Here is a 15104-nt window from a genome sequence, read left to right on the forward strand (position 1 = left end):
TCTCTTTCCTTCTCTTCCCTTCTCTCTCACTCATGTCTCGCCCTCATGTCATGTGATCTTATGCATGTGTATATCCAAGGATCTATCTTTACTATCATCCGTCAGCCCACTGTCACCCGATAAACGACCGCACGAGGATCCCCCCCCTTGCTTTTGCCTGCCTCAACACAGTCACGTCGATTCAACCCTCAAGAGAGGTTTGTAATAGTCATCTCGAAAATCAGACAGAAATGGATGATTGTCACATTGTGAGTTGAGTACTAAAAGAAGGTCATAATCGTACAAGAACAATCAAAGACTGCTTCCTTGAATGACACCCGACGGTTGATTGGAGTAAAGTTGCACTTTGATAAATCACTTGGATAAATTACCCCATTCGACTAGTAAACCAAATTGGTGCTACAGTATGTGGATATTGCCCCGTGAGGTAGATATGTAATTGACTGTTTAGAGTTGTTGAAATACCTCAATGGACCAATTGGGGAAAAGTGAATATGTCATACAACTTTTATCTAACGTATTCGGACATAAACTGTTTATACTTGTTTTCTTCTACCTCAATTCATTTTTTAATTTTTCCTTCTTGTTACTTCTTTATCCCCCCTCAACCTCTATTCTGCGTTCATCTCTTACATCTCTCATTTTCCCCTACCTCCCCATCTTCCCTTCTTTCCATCTTCCCCACTTCCCCACTTCCCTAGTTCCCTTCTTGACATTTGACATTTAACATTTGACGCTCGACCTTTTTCACACTACTCGTATTCACTTCCTATCACTTCCCAACTTCCCCTACATACTCTCATGTACCTCCTTCAACATAAACCTCCCGTTTTGTCCCCAGGGTGATGTCTTAAACCACCACTCTTCGCAATAATGTGACATGACCTTTCACTCCATCCACCCTCCCTTCTTCCCAGTATGCGTATACCACTTTTACCACAACCCATCATCTCCCTCGACCTCTATAACCTCTATACCCTGATCCTGAACCTGGACCAAATCCAAATCCGGATCCTCTTCTATATCCCCCACCCAAGTTTCTCTCCCCAGGACCGAAAGATCTTCCTTCAGTATAACTCAAAGTATTCTTGTCGTTCTTATATTCAGAAGAAGTATAATTGCCAATTCCATTCTTTTCCAATCTATCTTCAGCCGGATATCTCCCCGGTTCACTCGGACCAGTTCTTGATTCAGATGAACCATACCTCCCCGGTTCACTCTGACCATTTCTCGATTCGACCGAACCATACCTCCCTGATTCATTCGGACCATTTCTTATTTCAAATGAATTACCCCTCCCATCACCATAACTTCTAGGTTCGATAGGAAACCTTCTTTCATCTCTTTCCAACCTACCTTCACCTAAATTCATTCTTCCTTCCGCCAAACCATTATATCCGACTTGTCTCGGTTCTACCATGGTCAATTCTGGAGATTTGGATGCGTATCCTCCGTTTTGTCCAGAGGGGTAAGAGGAGACATTCCCATTTGACCCATTGGGTCCATTTCCAAAGCTGGAAGGATCTCTAGCATCACCAATGGGATCTCTAGAACCGGATGGAATAGCCCCAGACATATCTCTAGGTCCAGAAGGAACACCAGAACCACCAGAATAAGCCGTCGGTCCAGGTGCAAGAGATACATAACCCCTCGGAGCCGTAGGAGGTGGGATCGATCCTGCTCTAGGTGACATGGGCCATTTCGAAGGACCTTTAGGACCTCTAGGAGCAGTAGGAGGAACCTTGTTCATGGAAATATCACCCGATCTAGATCCTTGATCATCAGACACTGATCTTCTTGAACCAGGTCCGGAAACCTCAGTGATTCTGTTCGTCTGATTCTCTAATCCAACCCGATGAGGAGGAGGATCCCTCTTATCCAACAAAGGTGGCATGGGAGGTAATGAAGAAGAGATAGAGGAGGTCCTCATTGGACTTTTAGGTATCAAAGATGATGATCGAGGTGGAAGTTCTACTGGAGTTTTATCTGGCGTTCCAGGGAGGTCACGAGGTGTTGGAAATGTTGATTGAGGTGATCGAGTGATAGTTGGTTGACCTGATGGGTTATTCATTTGATTGGGTTGGGTTGGAGGTATGTTTGGAGGTATGTATGTAGGTTGGTTAGGTTGAGTTGGAGGTATGTACATAGGTTGGTTAGGTTGAGTCGTTGATACAGGCTGAAATTGATTAAGTGGTGCGGTGTTTGGAGTGAAAGAAAGTGAAATTTGGTTCGTCATAGGAATAGAGTTTTGTCTAGGAACGAAAGAAGAGCTAATTCTTGGAACGTAAGATTTCGATGTTGGGCCAGGCGTATTTGGAGCTGTATGAGATAAAGGTTGAGATGTGAAATAACCTTCTTTGATATTTCCAGGAGTAGCAGGAGTGTTGGATGTACTTTGACCGAAAGACGTATTGACAGTGGATGATCCTTGTGCAAACGTAGGTCGAGAAGGTAAGAAATCCATAAAATTTCTTCTACCTCCTATTCCTGGTGCATCAGGAGTGGGAGGAGCGGGACGATTCGCGTTTTCTTCCAAGTTGGGAGCAGAAATAGGGTTCACATGAGTTGGACCGGTATCTTTCTTGATTTTATGAGTTTTCAAATATTCAATAATACTGATTTTCTTCGGGGGATCAAGAAGGGGTTCTGGGACTGGTTCGCGTTTCCCAACTTGAAGTTCTCCTTTTCTCTCATCTTCTTCGATCTGTTTGGCATCTTCAATTTCTTCGACTTTTGCAGGTTTCTGAAGTGTCAGTATAGATTCTATCAAATTATTATCACTCACCAGATCTTCAACGTCTCCAATGGGTTGACCAATCCCTGTCAAACCCTCGTGCAAAGGCTTGAGTGCAGTAGAATTGTCATTTGCTTTACCCTCGAAAGTGGTAAGACCAGCAGGATCATCCGAAAAATCTATCACCGGACCGGGAGATACTCCGACTTCGTCCATAGTTGAATCTTCGGAATCAGATGACGCAACGGGCTTCGTGTTCTTATTCCGCTTCGTATTTATCTTCCCTTTCGTTTTCGTGTTCCTTGTCCCACGGGTCGGTCTCATATTCGTATCGGTCACAGAGACCGACGAATTTCGCCTCGTTTTGCTTCGTACAACAGGACCGGTATCCTTCTTTCCTTCCCCATCCTTGAGAGAAGCGTCTTCCATCGCACGTGCTGACTGTGGCGAATCGAGAGCGTCTTTCTCTCCCAGAATCGAAATCGGTAAAGCCGGTTTCTGATCTTCCATTGACGCAGTGGAATTTGTCGATATGGGTTTGATGACTTCTTTGACAGGCGAAACAACCTGGGTTTTCTTTTGAGAAAAGTCCTTGACTTCATCTTGTACTTCAGCCTCTGACCCTGAGAACATTTCCATATCAGTATCATCTTCACTTTCCAACACCTCGGTAGCCGTAGTCTCGGAATCTGAACCTGTTTCCATTTCAATGTCATCCATATTGGAAGTGTTTCGTGATTCTGGGCGAGATTGAGGATGAGAGAGAGGACTTTCGATGAGATGTGAAGTATGTCGGGAAGTTTGAGATGTGTTTGATAAAGGCGAAGACGATCTATGTCGTTTGGGTGAATCATCAATGTCCATATCCTCATCTCTATCGGAATCATCAGAATCCTCAGATTGAGAACTGTTCCCATCATTCACTTCCGTCGCAGTCGGTGTGATTTCCACACTTTTCTTTACACTCTGTTCCTTCGTCCTTGATTCCCAATTCGACATCGGTTCACGGTCCACTTGCCTACTGAGGTGAAAAGCCAGATTGAACCCTTCTGGAAATCTCCTTCGACGAGCTTCCTCCTCTTCCAACTCCCACGATCTCAACATCCGTGCCTTACCTATCAATTCTCCTAGATTCGCAGCTTCTTTGATTCCTTCCGCGGGGCGATACTCGTCTCGTCGTAGTGACTCGCAGATGTATTTCAGTTGGGCCAGCGCACAATTTCCAGGTATTTGACAGGCGCAGGAAGAGAAGGTTGAGTATAGATGAGTGAGGACTATCTCGATCTGTCGTCCCAAGGCGACAGCTCGTGATTGAGGGATGGTATAAGATGGAGGCGCGATATTACCATCGGGGGTCATAGCGGGTATTATGAGATGATGAAGAATATGTACCAAATGTTTGTCGTCCCATTCCCATGGTAACACCAACTCTTCTCCGTGCTCGACACGTTTCGCAGCGAAAATACCAAATCGAAGATCTAACCGGGTGTGCTCTTGATCTGCAGGATCATCATGATCAAGATCGTCGAAATCGTCAGAGCTCTTGTCGACAGAGCGACACAGATAGGGACGTAAGACGACATTGGGATGACAGCCCGATCGAATGTATCGTAGATCACATCCGTAACTCCTAGCGTCGATGATCAAATTGACAGGTGGTCCTATGCTCCGGACATGTGGTTTAGTGGTACCCAATCCAGAATACTGGTTGATGGGATCAGACCGATATGTCCTAGGATCGACCACTTCACCCGTGAAATCACCTACAAACGCTCCCATATCTAATTCTTCATCTGCAAACACCGCATATATCGTCGGCCTGGCGTAAGTGCCTAAAGAGTCAAATGTGGAATACGAGGATTGTTCGTATCGAGGTGGTAAGAAGGAATCGGAATTTTCTACGGGCCTCACTTCCCAAGCGTGAGCTAGTTCGCTTGGTGGACCAGAGAGATGTATTGGAGGCACGGGGGGTGCCAGGATGCCAAAATTGGGTCGGGGTAGTAAACGGTCTGGGGAGAGACGCACGACACCCGTTTCAGTAGGCGAAGGTAGCCCAGTGGGATTCGGGGTTGATCTCTTTCTGGGTGTTGCCACATCCTCTTCTTCCGTCTGATCGCGTCGGAATTGCTGATAGAGTCGACGAGAGCGATCATTACGAAAGACCACTTCTTCCACAGGGATATACTCCATCTTCCATGCCTGACGATAATACCCTTCCAAATTGAGAGGGGGAATAGGGTCTCGGGGCATTGGTCCGGGGGTACTTTCCGTAGTACTCTGCTTTGTCCGTTTGCCAGTGTTTACCTTCTTTCGCGGTTTACTGATCGGAGGACCCATGGCTCCCGTGCCGGATTGCTGATCTTTCCCACTTTCCGGGTCCATCTCTCCGACCATGACGCTTCCCATTCTGGACCGTTTTGCTCTGGGCTTTGACTTGGTTTTCTTTTCTGGTGCCGGGGTCTTGACGTCCTCGACTTGTTTATTGTACAAGTCGTCTAAGCGCTTCGACATGAAGTCCCTAGCCCACTCCGCATCCACCGGCCGAGGCTCACACATCTCGCAATACCAGACCTCGGGTGCGAGAGCTTGGTCGGTGATGCGAAAGCAGAGCATGTGTTGCCAGGCATAACATGTCTCGCATTGAATGCTGTAACCGTCATCCTCTGTGAGACCGCAGATACATCGAATAGTGTCGTTGTCTTCTCCCATCCAATGAGCCGGACGTTTACCGTTGTCTTCGGGTCGGGTGAGTCTGGAAGGTCCGGCAACGGCGTTGTTGATCGTAGCAGCTGCTCGACGAGAAGATCTGCCAGCAGGAGAAGAGGGTGGCAAAACGACATCGACCGGAAGGGGTGGAAGTTGCTGAGGCCCAGAGTGTGGTGAAGGTGCTCCATCGTCCGGAGGGGTTTGAGGGTACGCTGTTGATACAGCAGGCGGTGAAGCTGGTCGAATGATTGGGGAGTTGACCATGGGTTTGGGTGATAGAATTGGAGGAATGTGCGCGTCGACAGCGGCAGAGATACCCAGGAGTAATTGTGCAGCCTCTTGAGATGCTGGACCGGCAGCCAAATCAGTCTGACTCGCAGCTACATCCTCTTTCGTCTCCATGATCACATCCAGCGCTTCAGCTCCCACCTCGAGGGAGGCAATGAGAGGGGTAGAAGGACTCTGAGGCTTTGTCATGATAGGCAGAATGCTCGCAGGCGTGTCAACCTGCAAGACGGCGTTAGAGACCAGAGAGGGCGGAGTTGCTTCTTCCATGGTTTGTACAAAGCCTCGGGCTTGATCTACCGTCGAGGGGTGGCGATGAGGATTGACCAAGGGATAGACAAAGGGGCTCTAAAGGAGGGTTGAGGAGGAAAGAGGGTGAGAGCTAGGTGGCGAGTCAGTGTTTGTTGATCTGTGATCGGTTTGATACTCGCGAAGGACGAGTGTGATTAAGGGAAAGGTAGAATCATGTGACTCACTATTGCACCATGTAGCGGTGTAGAGTGAGAGAAAGGTGAAGATGAAGACAGGGAAAAGCTATGCCAGTCAAGGTGGGCGGGAGAGGGGGAAGGATGAACTCTGAGAGGCCCGTGTAGAATTGGTATGACGACCGGTCTCTTGATTCTCAACGCTACTTTCTTGGATCACTCATAGAGCCAAAACGACGACGACCAAAGAGAAAATAGAAAACGAAATGAAGGAAATGATTATAGAGTGAAAAGTAAGGAAAACAAGTGTAAGAGTGGGTGAGAAAGGGTGAGAAGGGGGGGTTGAGAGGACGGATTCAAATTCACGACTAAAATGGGATAAATTCATGAAATATATCCCATCAATTTTATTCAAAAGTGGCAAATCGCGCCTCTCTCTCCTCCTTCTCCTTCCTCCACCAAACCACCCACTCACCCACCCACTACCCCCCCAACCACCATCACTCCCCCTTGACCCCTTCCTCCCTTCAGACACTCCCCTCCCTCCTTCATCTCACCATCATGTCGGCTCCAAAAAAGGGAAGGGATCTCTCTGGTTTCAACTATGGAAACATATCAAGTCTCGTCGTCAATCAGGGTTAGTTTCCCACCCGATAGTTTCTCTGACTTTTGCTGACCTCACTTCAGATCGTTCCGTCCTGCGACAAGATGAACCCACTGGTGTTGCTGAATCTCTCGTCGGTCGTATCAACCTCAAAGATATGGGTTCTCGCGTTCAACGAGAGGCGCCCAAAGATGTCGAGAAGAAAAAGGTCAAAGCCAAAAGGGAAGCCGCTGAAGAGGTTGAACGATCTATAAAACGTCAAGCTCAATCCTCATCTGCTCGTTTCGGTGGTGGCGATGTCCTGACCAGTGTCGCCGAACTGGAGGGATTGAGATATCGACCTCGAACTGCGGAGACTCGGGAGGTGTATGAGCTTATGCTAGGCTTGGTACATCAAGGTCTTGGGGATCAAACTCAAGAAGTGGTGCGAAGTGCTACCGACGCCGTGTTGGAAGGACTGAAGAGGGAGGATTTGAAAGAGTTTGACAAACGTAAAGAAGTCGAGATAGTCCTAGGACCGACGACTGAAGAGGTTTGGAATCAGTTGATCAACATGGGGAAGAAGATCACTGATTACGGAGAGGATGAAGATGAACCCCAGGGTGATGAAAGAGAACGAGCGGTGAATGACGAAGGTGTAGCAGTGTTGTTCGAAGATGAGGAAGAGGACGAGGAACAGTTCGCCATTGAAAGTGCTGCCTCATCCGAGGATGAGGACGAGGAACAGGAGGAAGATGAAGAAGAGGGAGAGTCTTCCGAAGCTGAGGATGTGGAAGAAGCTATGATACTTGGTAAAGAAACAACAAAAACGAAATCAAAATTCGACAAAGTATCACCACATGAAGTCGACGGTTTTTGGCTTCAACGTCTTATCGCTACATACTACCCTGACCCTGTCCAATCTTCCGACTTCACCGCTCGAGCTCTGGAATTACTAGGTTCTGAAGCCGAGTTGCGAGATCTCGAGAATGCCCTGGCGGAGATGTTCGGATACGAAAACTTTGATCTCGTCGCAACGCTCACCAAAAACCGCGAGGTCATCGTTTGGTGTACTAAACTCGCCCGTTGTAACGAGGATGAACGTCAAGATGTCGAAGTCGCCATGCGAGAAAGAGGAGCGGGATGGATTTTACGACAACTTCGTGGAGATCGCAAACAGGCTGCTGAAGAAAAACCTCAAAATGTCGTTCCTACAAAAGCTACCCTCGCTCCTGGATCCGTTGCCCGACCACAGAAGGTCATTGATATCGATTCGCTCATCTTTACCGAAGGAGGGCATTTGATGTCGCGCAAGAAGGTCACTTTGCCTGAAGGATCGTACAAGCGGCAAATGAAGGGGTATGAAGAGATCCACGTGCCCGAGCCTAAACGACGAGAAATCCAACGGGGAGAGCTCATCTCAATCGCTCGTATGCCGGAATGGACACATCCCGTTTGGGCCAGCGTTCAAACATCTCAACTCAACCCCATCCAGAGTAAAGTTTTCTCCACGGCTTTCGAGACTAACGAGGCTATGCTCATCTGTGCTCCGACAGGAGCAGGTAAGACAAATTGTGCCGCTCTCGCCATTCTTCGAACAATCTCACAATATCGAGACCCCAACACTGGCTATATCGATCGAGATTCCTTCAAGATCATCTATGTCTCACCTATGAAAGCTTTAGTGCAAGAACAAGTCAACGCGTTTTCCAAACGGTTCAAAAGTCTTGATATCCGCGTCGCCGAACTCACCGGTGATAGTCAATTGACCAAACAACAAATTTCCGAAACGCAGATCATTGTGACTACTCCTGAAAAATGGGACGTCATCACCCGTAAAAGCACAGACGTGTCATACACCAATCTTGTACGTTTGATCATTGTCGACGAAATTCATTTGCTTCATGATGACCGAGGACCTGTTCTCGAAGCTATCCTGGCTCGTACGATCCGACGTGCTGATCAAATCCACGATGAGGTTCGTGTGGTTGGATTATCTGCGACTTTGCCAAATTACAAAGATGTCGCTGCGTTCTTACGTGTGGACGTTAATAAAGGTCTGTTCTACTTCGACGCCTCGTATCGACCTGTAGGATTAAAACAACAATTCATCGGCGTGACAGAAAAGAAAGCCATCAAACGTTTACAAACGATCAACGAAGTTTGTTACGAAAAAGTTCTAAATCAAGCTGGGAAATCTCAAACTATAGTGTTTGTTCACTCGAGGAAAGAAACTGCGAAAACTGCAAAATTCCTACGAGACATGGCAATGGAGAAAGAAACTTTGACTCAATTCATCAACCCTGAAGGAGCTTCAAGAGAAGTTTTATTACATGAAGCGTCACAAAGCAAAGACGGGAACCTGAAAGATATCCTTCCATTCGGTTTCGGTATCCATCACGCCGGTATGTCTAAAGAAGATCGAGCTACAGTGGAAGAACTTTTCCTCGATGGTCATATACAAGTTTTGTGCTGTACTGCTACTCTTGCATGGGGTGTGAATCTACCAGCGCATACGGTCATCATCAAAGGTACACAGATCTACAATCCGGAGAAAGGAAGATGGTGCGAGTTGAGTCCTCAGGACGTGTTACAAATGTTAGGAAGAGCGGGTAGACCTCAATTCGATACTTACGGAGAGGGTATCATCATTACCAATCACTCTGAATTGCAGTATTATACCAGTTTGTTGAATCAGCAATTACCAATCGAGAGTCAGTTCGTCAGTAGGATGGTTGACAATTTGAACGCGGAGATTGTGCTGGGTACAGTGAGGAACCGAGATGAGGGAGTGCAGTGGATGGGGTATACTTATCTGTGAGTTATCTCACCCCCTGCTTAGCCCACCACGTCCTGAGTTCTTGTATCCCGGTCATCGCATTCTCAGGGTCCCGAGTGCTCATATTTTGTCCATGACCTCAGAAGAATTGAGTCATATGACTAACTTTCAGATACGTTCGTATGCTTGGCGCACCTGCTTTGTACAATGTCGGTGCCGACTACATGGACGGTGATGCTGCGCTTGTTCAGAAAAGAGGTGAGCTTTGCCTGGTGATGTTCGGGTGGCAAGCTGACTCTTCAGCCGATCTTATCCACTCGGCTGCTGTTCTACTGGAGAAAGGCGGGTTGATCAAGTATGATCGTTCCACAGGCATCTTCGCCTCGACCGATTTGGGTCGTATTGCCTCCCACTACTACGTGACGTACTCTTCAATGTCGGTGTACAATAAACATCTGAAACCAAACATGAGCATCATCGACATGTTCAGAGTTTTCGCCTTGTCCAACGAATTCAAGCTTTTACCCGTCCGACAAGAAGAGAAACTCGAATTAGCCAAGCTGCTTGAACGTGTCCCCATACCTGTCAAGGAAGGTGTCGACGAGCCCATCGCTAAGATCAACGTCCTTCTCCAAGCATACATCTCTCAGTTGAAATTGAGCGGATTCGACATTGTGACAGATATGGTATTCATTCAACAATCTGCAGGACGTATCATACGTGCAATGTTCGAAATTTGTCTCAAAAAAGGTTGGGCAGGTCCCATGAGGATAGCTTTGGATTTGTGTAAAATGGTTGAAAGAAGAATGTGGAAATCGATGACTCCACTTAGACAATTCCCTCGAATCAGAAATGAGATCATCACCAAAGCCGAACGAAAAGAATTTCCTTGGTATAGATATTTCGACCTGGACGCTGCGGAATTAGGTGAATTATTAGGATTACCTAAATCTGGACAATTGATAGAATCCCTCGTTCATAAATTCCCTCGATTAGATCTCCAAGCTCATGTCTTACCGTTGACACGAACACTTCTCAAAATCAACGTCACCATAACTCCTGATTTCGTATGGGATCATGAGATTCACGGATCCAGTCAAGCATTTTGGATCATTGTGGAAGATGTTGATGGTGAACATATCCTTTATCACGATTCTTTCATTCTAAGAGAACGTTTCGCTCAAGATGAACATTTTGTCACTTTGACCGTTCCTATCTCAGAACCTGTTCCTCCGAATTACTACGTCAGTGTGATATCCGATCGTTGGCTACAATCTGAAACTCGACTACCTATTTCTTTCACCCATCTCATCCGACCTGAACCATTCCCACCTCATACTCAATTACTGGATCTTCAACCTATGCCCGTATCTGGTTTACATAATCCAACATACGAAGCTTTGTATTCATTCAAAACATTCAACAAGATTCAAACTCAAGTTTTTCAAGCTCTATACACCACAGATGAAAACGTTTTCATCGGTGCTCCTGCAGGAAGTGGGAAAACCATTTGTGCCGAGCTTGCTTTATTACGATTATGGACAAAGAAAGAACCACCAAGAGCAGTTTGTATTGAACCTTATCCCGAAATGGTCGATCTCAGATTACTCGAATGGTCTGATAAACTCTCTTCTTTAAACAAAGAGATAAATTCTTTAACAGGTGAAGCAACTGCCGATCTAGCTATTCTACATAAATCCGATTTGATCATTTGTACACCTTCTCAATGGGATCTCTTATCTCGTAGATGGAAAACAAGAAAAGATGTACAAGAAATAGGTTTATTGATAACGGATCAACTTCAACTTTTAGGTGGTGATATAGGAAGTACATACGAAGTCATAGTTTCAAGAACAAGATACGTTTCTCAACAAACAAATTTAAAAACTCGTATTATATCAATATCAGTTTCATTATCAAACGCAAAAGATTTAGGTGATTGGTTAGGATGTCAAAATCAAAACATTTTTAATTTCTCAACTTCTTCAAGACCTTTACCTTTAGAAGTACATATTCAATCTTTTTCAATTTCACATTTCCCAAGTTTAATGTTATCAATGTCGAAACCTGCTTATCTATCAATGGTAGAACATTCAATTGGAAAACCTACGATTTGTTTCGTACCCAGTAGGAAACAATGTAAATTAACAGCGAATGATATTTTGAGTTATTGTCTTGCGGATGAAGATGAAGAAAAGTTTTTAGGTGTTGAAAAAGAAGAATTGGAAAAACATTTGGATAGAGTTCAAGATGATGATTTGAGAGAAAGTTTGAAATATGGGATTGGGTTTTATCATGAAGCTTTAGGGAAATTGGATAAGAAAATTGTGACTACTTTGTTTGAAGAAGGTGCTATAAGAGTTTTGGTAGCATCCAAGGTGAGTTATATTCATCTCACATCACTTTCATTCCTTGGTATTATCTATCTTTAATTTTCAACTCTTGAAAGTCGTTTCGATGAGAATCACTTGTACCATTTCCTTGCTTCCTCTCCTTTACGCCGCTCAATCCGAACTTTGTCACTAAAGTGGCTTATCCCTTCGTCCGTTTTGGAAAGGTCTTCTTCTTCATTGGACCATTGTCAGACATCCAAGTCACCCTATCTATGTGCTCTTCACAACTCTTGTATCGGTTCACCCTTTTTACCTTGAACTCCTAAGCGAAGAGTGATACAGGAGGGACGACACGAACCTCATCCGTCTCCCTTCGAGTCGGGAACTTCAAGTATGTTGTGCACAAGAGAGACGCTAAACTCCAGGACACAGCGTGGTCTCTTCCCGTTTCAGCCTACATGGTCCTCATCATGGGAGTTCAATCTTTTGACGGACAAGAACATCGTTATGTTGATTATGCCATTGCGGACGTATTACAGATGATGGGTAAAGCGTGTAGACCTGGGGTAGATAAATCGTCTAGATGTGTTTTGATGTGTCAGCAGGTGAGTGATCTTTCTTTTACATCCCTCTCGGATGCCCCTCAGAATCTTCTCACTCGCTGCGCTGCATAATTTGTATCGGCTGCACAACCCAGCTTATATCTCCCCACCACCTTCGGCGTCTAAGTTGAGAAGTGACTCGTCAATTCACCACGTCATGGGAAGTCGTACAAAGCAGTGGTACGAAGTTTGGGGTCTCAAGTCCTGCACCACATCATTGTCACGGTCCACGAGCTGACTAGCTAGGTCCGTAAAGACTTCTTCAAAAAATTCATCAATGAAGCTTTACCCGTCGAAAGCAGTCTGCCGAATTACCTGCACGATCACTTCAACGCTGAAATTGTGGCCAAGACTATTGAGAATAAACAGGATGCAGTGGATTGGTGTACTTGGACTTGGTTTTATAGGAGGTTGATGCAGAATCCAGGGGTGAGTAGTGGTTCTTCTTTCTGTTCTCCTTCCCGTTCTTCTGCCCCTTTACGCGACCCTCACCCCCACCCCTCCCCGGTACTCTGTCGTCTCACACCCCCTCTTCTCGATGCCGTGTAGTCTCCCATCCAATTGGCTTCTTTTCCCTCTGGTCCCAGTCTGCCGATAATATTCTTTCTTACAAATCCACCAACCTTCGTCTATCCCCACTCCTTGGTCCTAAAATCTGTGAATACCATTACGCCTTACTGACCCCAGTTTTACAATCTACAAGGAACCACTCCCACTCACATCGCCGATTACCTTTCCGAACTTGTCGAAACCACTCTCAGCGATCTTGTCCAATCCGACTGTATCATCATACAAGACGATATGGACACTCTCCCGAATAACCTGGGTATGATCGCCTCCTTCTATTACATATCCTACGTCACTGTCGAAACATTCTCAGCATCAATCAAAGAAACAACCAAACTTAAAGGTCTTCTCGAAATCGTTTCATCAGCACACGAATTCGAAACAGTTCCAATAAGACATCACGAAGATTCTCTACTCGCTAGAATTTACGATAGAGTTCCTGTCAAAGTTCAAAAAGTAGATTATTCATCACCATACTTTAAATCTTTCTTATTGCTACAAGCTCATTTTTCAAGGATGACACTCCCACCTGATCTAGCCATCGATCAAGCTACGATATTGGGTAAAGTCACTGGATTGTTAAGTGCTTGTGTGGATGTTATGAGTTCTAAATCACTTTTAGGATGTTTAGGAGCGATGGATCTAAGTCAAATGTGTGTTCAAGCCGTTTGGGATAGAGATAGTCCTTTGAAACAAGTTCCTTATTTCGACGTAGATGTTTTAGATAGGTTTAAGAAAGAAGGTTTGGATTCGGTTTATGATATCATGGAATTGGAGGATGAAAAGAGGATGGATCTGTTGAGGATGAATGAGAGACAACTGTGGGTTTTGATTTCATTCCATACATCCATATCTTCTTTATCCACTATCTCTTCATTCTCTCTTCATTTCTGTAATACCTGCATCTGTCAAAATGTTCTTCTACACTTCTCCCTTTCTGTCTTTTTATTCATTTCATTCCTGTTGTACTCTCCCTTGATTCATCTTTTCCTCCCAATCCGTCACCCACCTCCCGCCCATCCGACTTATAATCCCCCCCCCCCCCTCCCCGGGTCCTCGTGGTGAGTGACAAGAAGGAAAAACACATCTCAAGTGTCAAAACATTGACAAACACTAACTTCCAGTGCTCGAGTAGCAAAATTCGTAAACTCTTATCCCAATTTAGAAATCTCTTATTCCATCTCATCATCACCTCACACAACTTCCGATCCTCTAATCTTGACCATAACTTTAGACAGAGAATCAGACCCTTCAAACCCAGACGATATAATAGCCGATGCTCCTCTTTTCCCACATAAAAAAACCGTATCTTGGTGGTTAGTAGTAGGAGATCATAAAACACGTACTTTGTACGCTATCAAAAAAGTAACGGTCAAAGATAAGTTGGAAAGTCGTTTAGAAGTCAGTTTACCTGAAGGTAAACAGAAATTGAAATTGTACGTGATTTGCGATTCTTATACTGGTGCGGATCAAGATTTCGATTTGGAGGAGATTTCGGTTGAAGAAGGTGAAGAAGAGAGTGAAAGTGAGGAGGAAAGTGAAGATGGGATGGAACAGGATTGATCACCGGGGATCATTCGCCTTATCGTCAATTGATTTTGGAATGGGATGGAACATGTATTCACATTACATGACGTGATAAACCTCTTGTTCGTAGTGAGATAGCATGGAGTGGCAAGTGGCAAGAGGGATAATACCGGCAGAGGGATGGAGTGGTGAGAGGGATACAACCGACAGAGGGATGAAGTGACAAGTGAGATAAAGTGAAAAGTCGAAGATGGGATGATTTCGGGAGTTGGGTGGAGGGATAAAGACTGAATGGAATGAATGCATAACTATCTGTTTTCTACAATCTTGTTGCTGACGCCATTCGAATGAACAATTAGAAAGCCTTGTCAATCATGATAAAATAATGCATGAAAAGATACATACAACCAATTGATCTAAAGTATCTTCACATTTCTTACACAAAACCAGACCAACGTGTCTTGCAGTTATGATCTTCATGAATTTCACACAACTCAAAAGGAAGAATTTATCCTAAATCTCGAAAGATGATAAGCTGATTCATGTAACACGGACATGAAACG

General features: G+C 45.1%; 2 protein-coding genes across 2 annotated transcripts; one reads left to right on the forward strand and one right to left on the reverse strand.

Annotated features, from left to right (window-relative positions):
• Positions 1 to 946: 946 nt before the first annotated feature.
• On the reverse strand, positions 947 to 5995 carry TREMEDRAFT_62983 (uncharacterized protein; the record flags this gene model as incomplete). Its single annotated transcript, XM_007005336.1, has 1 exon — positions 947 to 5995. One exon carries the CDS (start codon positions 5993 to 5995, stop codon positions 947 to 949), a length of 5049 nt encoding a protein of 1682 aa, XP_007005398.1.
• Positions 5996 to 6606: 611 nt separating this feature from the next.
• On the forward strand, positions 6607 to 14861 carry TREMEDRAFT_39472 (uncharacterized protein). The gene is made up of 8 exons (XM_007005269.1): positions 6607 to 6787; positions 6838 to 9550; positions 9685 to 9770; positions 9816 to 11890; positions 12271 to 12450; positions 12694 to 12876; positions 13135 to 13835; positions 14139 to 14861. The coding sequence occupies exons 1-8, from the start codon at positions 6712 to 6714 to the stop codon at positions 14575 to 14577; spliced, it is 6453 nt and encodes a 2150-aa protein (XP_007005331.1). The 5' UTR covers positions 6607 to 6711; the 3' UTR covers positions 14578 to 14861.
• The last annotated feature ends 243 nt before the right edge of the window (positions 14862 to 15104 follow it).

This window comes from Tremella mesenterica (assembly GCF_000271645.1).
Source record: "Tremella mesenterica DSM 1558 unplaced genomic scaffold TREMEscaffold_7, whole genome shotgun sequence".
NCBI classification, from domain to species: domain Eukaryota; kingdom Fungi; phylum Basidiomycota; class Tremellomycetes; order Tremellales; family Tremellaceae; genus Tremella; species Tremella mesenterica.